The sequence below is a fragment of the Castor canadensis genome, chromosome 11 (assembly GCF_047511655.1).
Source record: "Castor canadensis chromosome 11, mCasCan1.hap1v2, whole genome shotgun sequence".
NCBI classification, from domain to species: domain Eukaryota; kingdom Metazoa; phylum Chordata; class Mammalia; order Rodentia; family Castoridae; genus Castor; species Castor canadensis.
This window is the reverse complement of record NC_133396.1, coordinates 35,616,246-35,629,695: the sequence shown is the minus strand read 5'-3', so window position 1 is coordinate 35,629,695 and position 13,450 is coordinate 35,616,246. Positions and strand designations below refer to the sequence as shown.

The 13,450-nt window shown below is 53.9% G+C and overlaps 1 protein-coding gene across 2 annotated transcripts in view; it reads left to right on the top strand.

The window, feature by feature from the left end:
- The first annotated feature begins 1,460 nt into the window (after positions 1-1,460).
- Tbx4 (T-box transcription factor 4) overlaps positions 1,461-13,450 on the top strand; it is a 30,504-nt gene continuing 18,514 nt past the window's right edge. For both annotated transcript variants that reach the window (XM_020158885.2, XM_020158884.2), the window contains exons 1-3: positions 1,461-1,629; positions 5,490-5,690; positions 6,441-6,535. In XM_020158885.2, coding sequence (XP_020014474.1) covers positions 5,493-5,690; positions 6,441-6,535 — 293 coding nt within the window. In that variant the 5' untranslated portion in view covers positions 1,461-1,629; positions 5,490-5,492. The remainder of the gene's footprint in view (positions 1,630-5,489; positions 5,691-6,440; positions 6,536-13,450) is intronic.

Genomic DNA, 13,450 nt, shown 5'->3' with positions numbered 1-13,450 from the left:
CCATCACAGGAAACAGGACTCCCTGAGCACCTTCTGCAACACCAGGGCCTTCCCTTTCTCCACTCTAGCCAGAGGTACAATGGGGAGGATTAAGCCTCTCCACCCCTCTTAGATCTTACTTCCTCTCCTTAGTTTGGGACTTCATGAGAGAGGTCCTGAAGGGTTGAGGGATCTGGCACTGATGGTGGAGATAGAGAGCAGTGAGCCCAGCAGTGGAGGGAGGGATGCAGTTCATGCTGAGAACTGAGGGGCAAAAGCCAGATCTATTGACAGAGAAGGTCTGGGGCCTGTGGGGATAGGGTGGGCATGCTTATCTTTGCCGGTATCCTGGGCATGGTGGAGGCCCACATTGGTCTGTCTGCCTGTGGAGCCTCAAGGCCCGTTGAGAGGTAAAGACAGATGTAGCGAAATCCGGGTTAAGTGGACCCAGAAGGAGGCAGGTTGGGCAGGGAGGTCTCCTGGCTATGCAGACCTCACATAGGCACTGAGGCCTGGCTACCCTCAGAGCAGGACACTCCGCCACCACCTCCGTTTCCTAGATTGGACATGTCTTGGGCTTCCTCTTCAGGTCTGCAGGATCTTGGGGACCTGCTGATGGAGTCCTGTCCCTCCACTGCCTTTTCCCCAAAGGGCTGTGCCAAACCTGGCACCTTCAAGCCAGGCTTGGGGTCCATCCGGGCCTGAGCTCCGACTAAGGCCGACCCAGCTCCTCCCCGGCGCCGACGCTCCAGGCCGGGCCACCGGGCCTCCTCCCTGCCCTTACCCGTGACCTCGCGGCCGACTCCACGGCGCGCCAGGTCCACTCGGGTGCCCACTGTCCCTGGGCCGGGACGAGGAGGGGCGGGGGAGCAGGGAGCCATGCCCCGTACTCGGAGCCTGCAGGTGTGAGCCCCGGGGTGGGCACGGTTGGTAAACGGCGCGTGTGCGTCCCCGACCAAGGGAAGTGAGACCGCAAATCAACTACGCGCACGCGGGTCGCGGGTCGCGGGTCGCGGGTCGCAGGGCGGGTGGGGGTCCGTAGAGGCGGCTGCCTGCCTGCAAGTGGGCCCAGCAGGAACCAGGCCCAGCCGTAGGCGTCCCAGTCTGCTGGCGCCGGGTGAGCGGTCCTCGTCCAGCCTCGGGTGGGAGCCGTGCGCCGGGACTGGGCCGCTCGTCCTGTCTTCCCGCCTCTCTAATCTAAACCATGCGTGGCTCCAGGCCCCTACCCGGCCGGCCGGCCCGAGGGCCGTGGGGAGGGCACCAGGCCGCGCAGCCGAGGAGCTGGCGGCCAGATCGGGGATTGGGATTCTGGGACCCTCGGAGCCCCAGGACCCTAGAACCCCCTCCCCAGGGGGCGGCGGGCGCGGGCTGATTGACAGCAGCGACGTCAGCGCAGTTGTGGTGGGTTGGGGGGGGGCCGCCCGGGAGGAGGGAGGGAGGAGGAGGAGGGAGTTGAGGCCCCAAAGTGCAGCCTCGGAGATCAAGGGCCCGTTCCACAGCCGGGATGTGTCCGGCCCTGAGGGCGAGGCGGGCTGCAGGACCCTGACCCAGCGCCCCGCGTCGGAGCCCAGACCATCCCGCATTCCTCGCACCCGAGCCTGCTGTGGACCGCGGGCCGCAGGCGCCTCCGCATGCAGCAGTGCAGTTAGGGTGAGTGTCGGTTCCCGTGGGGTGGGAGTGTGCCGGGCGTGGGTCTGGGGCTGCCAGGAGTCCAGGGTTAGGCTGCAGGGTCCAGGAGGTTGAGCTGGAAAGGGAGACCAGGGTAAGAACCTCGGGGATAGTCAAGGCTGCAGGAGGATGGCGAGGGTGCCCCAGGTCCAGCCGCTGCCTCGGCCGGATACCCAGCAGCTGGGGCTCCAGCCCTCCTTTCAGAATAACGGGACTGTAGGGACTCCAGGGACCCCAGAGCATAGATACAACAGAGCCAGCACCATGGGAACAAGGTTAAGCCGTTAATGGGAGAGCAGTGGCCTTGAAATTGATGTTTGCCGAATGAGAAAGGCCAAAGAAGAGGTTCCGGGTACCAACAGCAAAAAATCGATGCAGAAATGTGAGTGCTCACAACACTGGACTTCAGAGTGTTGGAAGCAACAGACTCGTCAAAATTAAATCAATGAACACAAGATATAAGTAATGATAGATTATAAAAAATTCTGAGAATCTGAGCAGTTATCAAGAAACAAGGCTAACAGACATAACTGATACAGTACTTGGAGTTTAAAACGATAAAAGAATACTCTTTTTTGGAATCAACTGAAAATAGTAATCATAACTTTAAAAGGATTAAAGAGAAAGTAATTCCAAAGGAGTTACAAGTAACAATATAATGTATTAAAATCCATAGCAGTAGTATATAACAGATAATAATGATGTAATAAATTACTAAACTATGGGCAACTGTAAGAAACAAACCAGGAAAAAGGTGAATAATGAAAAATACTAAGAAGGGAAATACTATTGGTAGTATGAGAGAATGCTATCATATAATATATTGTGGGTCCTGTAGTGAATGATTAAATATTAACCAAAATCTTAAAAGCAATAGTAATATAAATAAAGAGACAGTAATGAAGATTGCTGGAGTAATATGACAATTTATGACCAAGATAGTAATAGTCACATCATATAAATAATGGTTGAGTAATAAGAAGTATTGTATCGATGTGATGAAAAAGAATCAGAGTATTAAGAGCTACAGGAATATTGCAAATTATGACAAAGAAACAAGAAGTAATGATGTGATGAAAAATAACTAAGAGAATTAAAATCTGTAACATTACAAAAATGACAAAGTAACAAGATATTGTAACCATGTGATGAAGAATAATACCTGGATTATTATGAACAATCGGAACAAAACAAATTAATGGAAAGATAAGAAATATTACAAGGATGTTAAGAAAATCAACGTGAACATTGAGAACAATAATATTACAAGTATGGTAAAAACAAGCTCTTGAAACAGTGTGACAAAGTCTACACGGAATGAAGAGCTAGAAATGGAAACATTTTAGGGATACAGAGTAAAGTAAAAATGTGATCGATTACCATGACCTATTGGAACACTGTATCTAAATTACCTAGATATTGGGAACAGTATTATTAGTGAGCCACGGGACCCTGGAATGCTAAAGCAGTGACGGGAATGTAGCAACGTATTTAATAATGATAAACGAGCGAATCGAACTAGGCTTTAACCATACAGTGGTAAAAGATAAAAGTACTAATAGTTCATGTGCTCGGGTAAGTACTCTTAATGTTACCGATCTGACTAGAGTACTACTTCGATTATAGAGACAATTAAAATGTTAAAATAGTATAAAGTATCAACAATTCCTCCAGTGCCAGAAAAGCCTCCCTAGTAAACTAAAGGCGAAACGAAAAACGCTCCCCTCCTAGGAAAATGAGGCAGCTGAAAGCAACGAACCCGAGCGCAGAGGTTGGTGGAGGGTGGCCGAGGCCGCCCGCGGCAAGTGCGGGCCGCGGACCTAGACTGAGTGTGGGACCTGCATCCGAGCTTGCTGGAGTTCTACGTCCCAATCCAAGGGGACTGCGGGAGGCGACCGTGGTGGTGGGGACAGTCTGGCAAGAAAAAAAAAAAGTAAACTGGAAGGGAGCTTCGGAGAGAGCAAGCTGTCGCAAGGTCAGATTGTGGCTTCGTGGCCGAGTAAAGGAGGAATCGAATCCCGAGGAGGGGAAGGAGAGCGCAGTGCAGCCCTCGACGCCGGTGCGAGCGGCGCCCGAGTCAGTGGATGCGGGCAGCGGATGTGCTCTGCAGCCCGCAGGATTAAGAGTGTGGGCGCGAGCCGAAAGACGTCCCTGCACGGCTCCCGTGTGCAGAATGTCCGCAGAAGACCTAGGGGCCAGGTCAGCAAAGCTCCAGGCAGCCCCTTTCCTCCTGGCCCCTCGAGCCACCGCACCTGGGACTGGCGGTTTGCCGTGCGCATCCTGGCTGGGACCCAAACATAGTGGCAACAATCACCTTGGCCCGGGCGCGCAAATACTCTCGTAGTGTTTGGGGCTTCCTTCTGTTTGGGGGCTACTGAGTTTTGAAAACTCAATCCCGAACCAGCACGTGGCCCAAGGCGGGGGCTGAGACCTGCCAAGTCCAGCGAACCTTTTTTCCCCCCCTCCGGTTGTGGTCAAGGACCGGTTGGGCTGTCACCCTTATCTTTATGGGCTTTTCCCAGCCCGGGCTGGCCCCGGCCCCTTTTATCTCCTCGGTTGCACTTGGCTTGTTTACTTTGGGAGGCTCTGGGAGCCCAAGTCTAAGCCCGAGATGGGGAGACTGGTGAAAGGGTGACTAGCAGGGCCTGGGCCTGGACATACCCAGGATAGGACACAAAGAGGGTAGGAGGGGAAAGGGAGACATTCCATCATAACACAGGTAGTTAGACATACATATAGCCCACCAGAACTTGCCCGGATTCAGAAGAAAAGGGGGGGGGGGGGCGGTGCAGGGTGGTGGGAAGGCAAGCAGATGCATTGTATGGTCACATCCCTGAGAAGTGCAAGGGCAGGCTGGTTCTGGCAAGCTGGACTGGCCTCCTGGTGTCCTAGGACCAGCTGCAGGCAGGGAGCAGGCACATGGGTAGTGGGCGAATAGGCCCAGAAACTCGGGGAAATAGACCTGTGCCCTGAGGCAGGAGGAGACTGTGCCTGTGAACTGGACCCACCCTACTGGACTGGTCCTTAGCTGGAAAGGGTCTGGGTCTTTTGGCGCAAAACAGATCCCTTTGGAAGAAAAGTGTGAGTCAGTGAGCCAGCATGTATGAACGTGAAGACAGGCTGGGGAGGACCCTGACAGACTTCAGGGCCTGGATCAGAAGGGCCCAGGGACAGTGTGGCTGCTCGAAGGAGTAGGGTGCTATGTGAAGGCACTGGGTCTCCTGTTAGGACCTTCATACCCAGGTATGTTAGGAGTGACAGCACCTGGCTGAGGAAGTTGCTACCTGAATGCCACATGAGGGGGTAGGTGAGGGAGGAGTGAGCAAAGACCTGGAGGCTCCCCTAGTTATTTCTCTGCAGGTGCAGAGCTTTGGGGGCGTGGGCCTTGCTTCCAGGCCTAGCTCTGCTCTCCTGCCAGCCCAGGGAGTCCTGGCTGCCCTGGGCCAAAAGTGAGTCCTGGACCCTGGTTATTTCGGAATGGCCATGAAGAGCCAGGCTTTCTCCAGTGGAGCCCAGCAGGAGGGAGGGACTGGGGGTGCAGCTGGGGCTATGCCGAGAAGGCGGTCCTTCCCCCAAACCTACTCATCATACAGCCCCACATCCAGGGGCACGCAGACCTTGCACTGCACGCAGACCCTCCCAGGTCTAGAACCTGGAGGCAGGAGGCGAGGGTCCTGCCCTCCCCGCATGTTCCCTCCCCCAGCTCCAAAGGGGGCGGGGTCCACGTGCGCCTGGGCAGCTTCTGCGCCCCGCACGAAGCCCCAGGCTCTGCTAGACAGGGCCGCAGGGCCTCGGGTGAGTGCGGATCTGGACAAGTGACTCAGAGTGTACTGTGCCCGCAGGAGATGCTGCAGGATAAGGGCCTGTCGGAGAGCGAGGAGGCCTTCAGGGCCCCGGGCCCAGCGCTCGGCGAGGTCAGCGCCACCAACGCCGCTAACGCAGCCAACGCCTCTGAGCCCGCGCTGGCAGCGCCAGGCCTCAGCGGAGCAGCGATCGGCAGCCCCCCGGGCCCTGTCGCCGACGTCGCCGCAGCAGCTGAGCAGGTAGGGCCGCGCGCGCCTTCGGGTAGACGTCGGGCGTCGGTTTGTCCGCCTATGCGGGTCATTCCATCTGATCGCAGACAGGACTGTGTTCTAGGGGGACCTGGCTGCTCCTGGGACTGTCAGGCTGCTTTTGCTCTCCACTGGGTACGGTTCGGAGTCTGCTTTTTGAGCCCCTGTCCACTTGGAGCCCTCAGGGATCACTGTGGGGCAAGCGGGGAAGGGAGACCCCTGCGACAGGGTCCAGGTGTCCAGCTCGGAGGACCAGCGTTAAGTCAGGGGAGAAAGCCAGCGAGCAGGCGGGACGAGCCCACCCCTCCAGAGCTGCTGCGGGGCTCTGAGAGGCTGCGAAATCGTCACCGCGAGGCTCCACGGTGATAGCCACATGATCAGCATGACCCAAAGCCCGCGTGTATGAATCTGCGCGTGGCCTGTGGTAGCGCGCCTGGCCGTGGGCATGTGTGTGTCTCTGCCGCAAGCTTGTGACTACGGCCAGCCACGTGAAGCGCTTACGTTTGTATAAGAGTGTGTCGTCTACCGTGGCATGGTGTCTTCTGCAGCCCTGAAGAAGGGAGTTTGAGACTCTTTTTCTTTTTTAATTCACTAATGGTTCAAAATAACTTTGTCAAACGAAATCTCGAGGCGTGGGCTCCCAGGCTGGCACACTTTTGTGGGTCTGCGGTGTCCTTTCCGCAGGCTCCGCGTGGAGCTGTGGGCCAGGCAGACATGAGTCCCCCTTCCTCCCGTCCCCAGACCATTGAGAACATCAAGGTGGGGCTGCATGAGAAGGAGCTCTGGAAGAAGTTCCACGAGGCGGGCACCGAGATGATCATCACCAAGGCGGGCAGGTCAGCGCTGGGAGAGGGTGGCAGAGGAGGGTGGCAGGTGGGAGCACTGAGGGTCATCTCTCTTAGTGGTTCCTGGGGAGGGGCGGAGGAAGGGGCTGTAGGAGAGTCTGCCGCTGAGGCCGCAGAGGGTTACCCCCCTCGGGGACAAGGGTGATCCTGACCCACCCAAGGACTCTGAGCTAAAATTTTAGCCCCAGCAGGGCTGCTTTGATTACTACCCCCCCCCCCACACACACAACCATCATTTTGAGAACCTGCAGGGTTTCTCAGGATTGGTCAGATTGGGGACCCAGAAATGCCCTCAGAAGATGATAGACGCGATTGTTTTTCAATGTAGGTAACTTTCCCAAGCGGCACCAACCTCAGGTCTCATCCCAGAGGCAGCCCCCTCCTCTGCCAATGGGAAGGCACCATTGGGCTCCCTGTGTGTTGTTCGTGGAGCAGCTCTAGTGTGCCTGCCAGAGAGGGATGATTTATAAAGTGGAAACATCTTTAAAATGTGCTGGTGTCTGTGGGAGAGAACAGGGAGGAGAGGGTGAGAGGAGGAAGACGAAGACCGCTGGACAGGGGAGATGACAGAGATTCGTGCAGGCGGGTGTCTGGGGTGGGGCAGAAGAGCAGCTGTCAGGTGAAGGAAGATTGCTGTGCACACTGGACATTTCAGGTTCAGGAGCCCTCTCCTCACCCATTCTACCCCCTAAAAACACACTTGATCTTGGTTCCTGGGGGCAGGTTAGGTGAGAAAATGTCCCTTTTTCTGGCTGTGGGCCCATAATTGGGGTTTTGGAGAAATAAGATGGTGAGCCATCAAGAGCCAGGGATGTGGAGTGAGAGCATAGGGTAGGAGGAGTGTTCCAGTTCCAACTCAGCTGTTTCCAACTGTGCAACTCTCAGATCAGGGACTTAAGAGTCCTGCCACCTTCCCACTCCATCTGTAAAAAAAAAAAAAAAGGCCTGCTTCATAGCATAATGCACTTAGCATGGTGCATTATGTCTGCTGTGTGCTGTGTTGGGGTGCTATGGTTTTTCCTGTCTCTGTTCACTGGCAGGCCTTGTAAAATTTCCTTTATTTTGTTAAGGGTGGAGGTCTGGATACCCTTGTGTCTTAGTCAGGGAGATGGCAAGGGCCTCTGTCAGGGAGGAAGGAAGGGTTTTTCAGGGCACCAGATTTTGCATTTGGGGGCTGGGGAAAGAGGATGCATTAGTGGACCTGGCAGAGGGTGCCATATGCAATAATCACTGAGGACAGAGAGGGCCAGGTGTCACAAGCTAGGAAGCTGGCTGCATTTGGGCAAGTCACTAACCTGCAGTAGCTCCGTGGTGGCAGGTAAATGGGAACTGTAGATATACCTGCTATCCTTCCATTTTCAGTTATCATGAGACTCAAACTAGGGGATTTTTGTGAATGGTGCTGGGTGAATTGTCAGGTGAATTACAGGTGTGAAGAGGGGAATTTATTTCTTGTGCCTACTGGGGTGGAAGGAAGGAAAGAAGAAAGAGCAATCTATAATTTCCATTTTTAGACAGTAGAAATACCTGTCTCTTGAAAATAAATGGCTAGCATGTTCTCTGGGCATGCCTAGCCTTTGCCATTTTAAACAAAAGGCATTTGTGGTTCTCCTTGGTGGGTTTCCTGCACCTCTGTGGGTCCTCTCCCCACCTCCAACACACATACACATACACACTCCAGAAGTGACCAGCTTCAGGTAGATGTTTGTGCCTGGTCCTAGTGGAGTCTTACAGGTGGGCCTCAGGAAATGACGATAATAGTTTGAAAGTGGCTGGGATGATGGCCAATTATGGATTCATCACAGCCTTTCATTTCTTTGGCAGAAAGTGATCCTTGCACCAGGTCTAGTCCTTCAGAAAGTCACCAGCCTCATCCCCCATGGTTCTCACACAGCCTATTTCCTCCTGTAAGGCTGTCCCCTCCCTTCCTCCCTCTCTCCCACCTTCTCTCCCTCCCTCCCTCTCTTTCTCAGTTCCTTCCTTCCTTCCTTCCTTCCTTGTTTTCTGTGGTGCTGGGGATCCAGCTCTGCACGCCTTACTTAAGCTAAGCATGCTGCTCTACCACTGAGCTGCACTCACAGTCCTCACCATCTTCAGAGGCCACTCTCCTTGCTCTCATTGTGCATGGGAATCCTATGGACACAGCTTGCTTTGCATGGGCTGTGGCTCTTCCGGTGACTCTGTCTGGTGCCTCTCCCTGTTCCCCTAAACTCCCTGTCTCTACCAGAACCTTTCCTGGCCTGCTTTCATTTCTCAGCAGACGGCCTGGACTTTTCTCCTAAACCTTGGATCATAGACTGTGAGAGCTGGAAGAGAACAGAAAGAACATAAACTAAACCCCAGAGAAGGAAAGTTAGGCAATTGCCAGGTCTATACAAGCCAAGCAGCCAATGCACCCCACCCACCCCCAGATCAAGACCCTAACATGGAGAAATCCCCTTGATTGCTTTTTTACAGGGCCTTAGAGATCCTGGCTGGTTAGGATCATGAAAGCTGCTGTCTGGTTAGGGGAGTAGGGGGCCCCCCGGAGAAGAGGATCCAGAATATTCTCAAGCTACTTTGAGTTCTTGGGTCACAAGCCTCCTGCCTTAGCCCATTGGGTCCTTGAAAATCTGAAGGCCAAAGGAGAGAAGAGTCCCCCTCATTGGATAATGTCTTTGAATTGTCAGTTTTATCTGGTGAATAAAATGCTAACCACAGGGTAACACACCAATTTCTGAATGCTCAGGAATCTCTGAGCATTAAATGAGGGCCAAACCCTCCCCAGACAGTCTCTGTCCCTCTCAGGCCCCTGCACCCAGAGGACTCAAGCTGGTAACTGCAAAGAGCAGATCTCTCTCTTGGCCTCTTCACATCCCTGCTAAGCTTGGTACTTGTGAGAAATTGTATTTTCTCCCAAACACAGATAAAAGAGAACTCCACAAAAATTTAAATATAAACCTCCCCAAAATGAAAATTTCCTAACTGTCTGACTGCCCTACTCCTAGGTCATGGTTTTGCCACCAGATAAATCTCCACTATCAGCCTTCATAGCCTGTTGAGTTCAATGTTGCTTGTGTTAGTGACAGTGAATTTGCGTTTGAAAAATGAACTACTGATGAGAACTCCTGTTGAACCTGTATTGTTTGTTATTCTGAGTCAAGGATTTGGCCCGGCTTAATCCGGGGCTTCAAAGCCAATTGCCCTCGCTCTGTATACAGAGCGTCAGAGCCCAGTGGCGTGGATGATAAGAGAAGTAAGGGTTGAAGACACTGGGAAAGTGAGTTGGGGAGAGAGCGCTTTGATCTTTTCTTAAAGTATTTTCTGAAAGCAAAAGTCTATCAGAAGGAAGTGCCTTTTAAAAAAAATCTGAGGGAAGAGTCTGATCTTCCCAAACAGCATCTATTCCACACACCCTCTCCTTTCCCCTCCCCTTAGGGAAAATATTTCTTAACATGCTTTGGGTGAATTAGAAAGCAAGCGTTCTCTCTCTCTCTCTCTCTCTCTCTCTCTCTCTCTCTCTCTCTCTCTCTCTCTCTCTCTCTCACCCCCCCCCTCTGTATGTGTGTATCAGGTGGTAATCAAGTGAATAGCTTGGCTGGTACCTTCAGAAATCATTTGGCTACAGAGGGTTTGAACTCACTCTAGGCAGAACCTGCACCACTACTCTGACCTCAGCTTTGATTGTTGGACCCTGGCCTCTTCCCAACCTATCTAGGATTCTTTTCAAAGACTCCTGGACATTAGGGATAGAAAGATGGGTGCAGTTTCCAATGGACCCCTGCAGCTCATTTTGTTTCCCTTCACACTCTGGGCTCTAAGGCACGTATGTGCATATGTGTTTTGTAAGTTAATATAATTTTGATATAGATTTCATTGATGTGGAATATGTCTGCAGAAGAGGGCACAAATACGAAGTTTACAGCGTTATAGAGTTTCACAAAATGAACACACGGTGTAATCACTGTCCACATAAAGGTAGAGATGTTACTAATCCCCCAGCATCCTCCCCATCGTCCACCCCACGTGTCCTCTCAGTCACCACCCTGGTGACTCTCCAGACTTCTCACCCTTTCGATTTGGTTTTGCCCCGCGCTTAAGGGGAGGCACATGTGGCTGCTTCCTCAGGGAAGTCGAGGTTGCGGTGGGGTTGAGGCTGCTGTCGGGGACCCCATGTCTGCTATGAGAGGCAAGAAGGTCAGCGCCTTGAATTTGACCACCACTTTGACCCCGGATTTTGCGTGCTCAGCAATCACTTGCGTGTCCCCTCTCAGCAGTGCGTTCGCATTTACAGATTTGTTGCCAAAATCAAAATGCCCTAAACCCTTGCTCGGCCTGCAAGCCTCGGACACCAAAAGCCGTGGAGGAAGCTTATCTTAGCAGTTCATTCTAAAGCCACTTCCGAGTATGAAACAGATAAGGGCTCCAGCTCTGCGCGCGTTCAGAGCGGGTCTCATGATCAGAGGGGAAACCCGGGCTTTCATCTCCTCGCCGGCGGGCGGCGGGCGGCGGGGCGGCCAGCTTGTTTATTCCCCTGGCTGAGCCGTTTCCGCGTGTGCTGTTGTGGTGTGCTGGGGCGGGGGGTCCCATCTGTTTGGAGGTACTGAGCCCGAGGGGGCGCGAGAAACTGGGACAGCGCGCCCAGGGCGCGTGGCGCTGCAAGAAAGCGCGAGGGACACGCGCGGAGGGCGTGGAGGGACGCTGGGAAAGGACAGGGCAAGGTGGTTGAGGGGAGCAGGGAGCGTGGGGGCTCAGGGAGAGACCTCTGGGGCTTCACCGCCAGCTGCCGGCCCAGCTAGTGACAGCCTGCGGGGACACCGCGCAGTCAGTGCCTCCCTTCTTGCTCCTCCCTCCCCAGCTCACTGGGGCGTTCTCCCCCCCTTCCCGCCCTCCCTGTCCTCCCGCCCCCGCTAGCGTGTTGGTCTGCAGATACATCTTATACCCTAAATCACAGAAATAACCTCATCTCCATCGATTCATGTTTCATTAGTGAGGACCTTTATTTGCCAGTGGGGCCCAGAGGAAGTCGCAGCTCCCAAACCCAGCTTGGCCTCATGCTGACCTGATGAACACCCCCAAGCCAGGCCTTTGGGCTCCAACGTTGGTCCTCCAACGTTGGGATCCAAGGGGTGGGCTGGAGTGTACCTCACATTCACATGAGGCTTTTTCTCCACTCTGGATGGTCCTTCATCCTGCAGCCACTTAAGCCAGGACTTAATAGTGCTCAATACCCCCCTACCCCGAGGGTGTTGCAGAGACCATTGAAGCCATGAAGGCAGGGGAGCTTCCTAAGCCCCAGCTGGTTCAACCTGCAGCGGAGGACTTTTTAACTCTCTATCCAGACCAGAGAGCCCTGCCCTCCCTGCTTTGAAGGGCTGCTGCCCTAGGAAGAGGACTTGGTGGGCAGAGGAGGCAGAGGCTAGGAGACGGTATCATTCCCTACGCCAGTTCTCTAACACCGGTCCAAATGGTCAGCTTCCGGTAGGGGCTGTGAGCACAAGGCTCCTTAGTGAGGACTTTTACTTTGCTTCTAAGAAGCACTCATTGTCTGAATGGCCTTCCTCGCCTCTGAGATAGAATGTAATAGGGAGGGAACAGGATAGGACAGGGTGGCTCAGCCCTCCTCTCCACTTGTTATGCAGATGGGCCAAAAGGCAGCAACCCATTTCCTCAGGGACCCCCTTTGTAGACACCGGTCCTGGGAGGAAGCTTGGCCGCCCTCTGCTGTTGCCACTGGAAGTGACTGACTAAAGAAACCTGACTAGAGGATAAGGTGCAGGCCATGGGTGCCAGGTCAGCAGAAGCACGGCCAGGCTGCCCCATTTTGTGGCTGTTTCTGTAGTGGTTACAAAATGGTGGCCTGGAGGGGACAGGATTCTTGGCCTTCCCCCAGGGAGGAGGAGGGTAGGCAGCTGCTGCCCTCCCCTTTTAGCTTAAGGCCCACCAGAAAGAAGGCAGAGCCAGGAAGGAGGGTGGTGCAGGCTCCAGCCGGGCAGGGGGCTGGTGTGCAGGAGAAGGCAGGATTGGGTTCCTGAGCCCTCTCACTTCCCCCATCCTTGGAAGGGGTGGGTGGATATTTGAAAATGCTTTCAATTGACATCTGAGACAAATTCTTCCACACAGTTTATAAGTCCCTAGACTTGCAGCTAGAACTCCCCCCCACCCCCCGCCCCTTCCAGGCACGCACACATGCACACATGCGCACTGGCACCACGTGCTCGTGCACATGCGCCTGGGCGCACAGGCCCGCACAGCCCCACTTTCCCACTGCAAGGCGCTCGCCCGCCTTTCTTTTAGCAGGAGAGGCAGTATGGGCTGGTTTGGACTGGGCCTGGGGTGGAACCCTTCAAATCCTCCCCCTAAGGATCTTGGTGGGGTTTGCTGTAGGGTCTGTCACATAGTGGAGGCCTTGATCCTTTCTGGAAGCCCTTCCCATATCCAGGTAAGCTGGTATTCCTGTCCACAAAACTGGGTACTCCAATCTGAGTTAGTGTCTAAGGCAGCTTCTCTGTACTGTCTTGGTTTAGTGACAGGCAGAAGACCAGCTGATAGTTCTCCTGGAGTGGACTGAGCAGTATCACAGTTCCGGGGGCTGGTTCCCATCTCCCTAGTGGCTCCCTAGTAGCTTCAGTTAAGTTAGGATCCTGAGGATCAGTGGGGAGGGGGCAGGAGGCATCTGAGAGGGAATGTGAGGAAGTTCTGTCTGGCCCGTCCCCCCTGGTCAACCAGTATCCAGTGTCAGGGACTTGGTGACCTGGGAAGGGAGCTGTGTCCCTTAAATAGCTGCTGAATGTGCGTTTGTATGTGAAGTGTGTGGAGAAACTTCTCCCTAGAATGTTCCTTGAGGCTTGGGGTCCAGACAGCCTAAGCATGGGGTGCAGGAATTGGGAAACTTGTTTTTTTGGTGGATTCATTTTCATGAAAGTA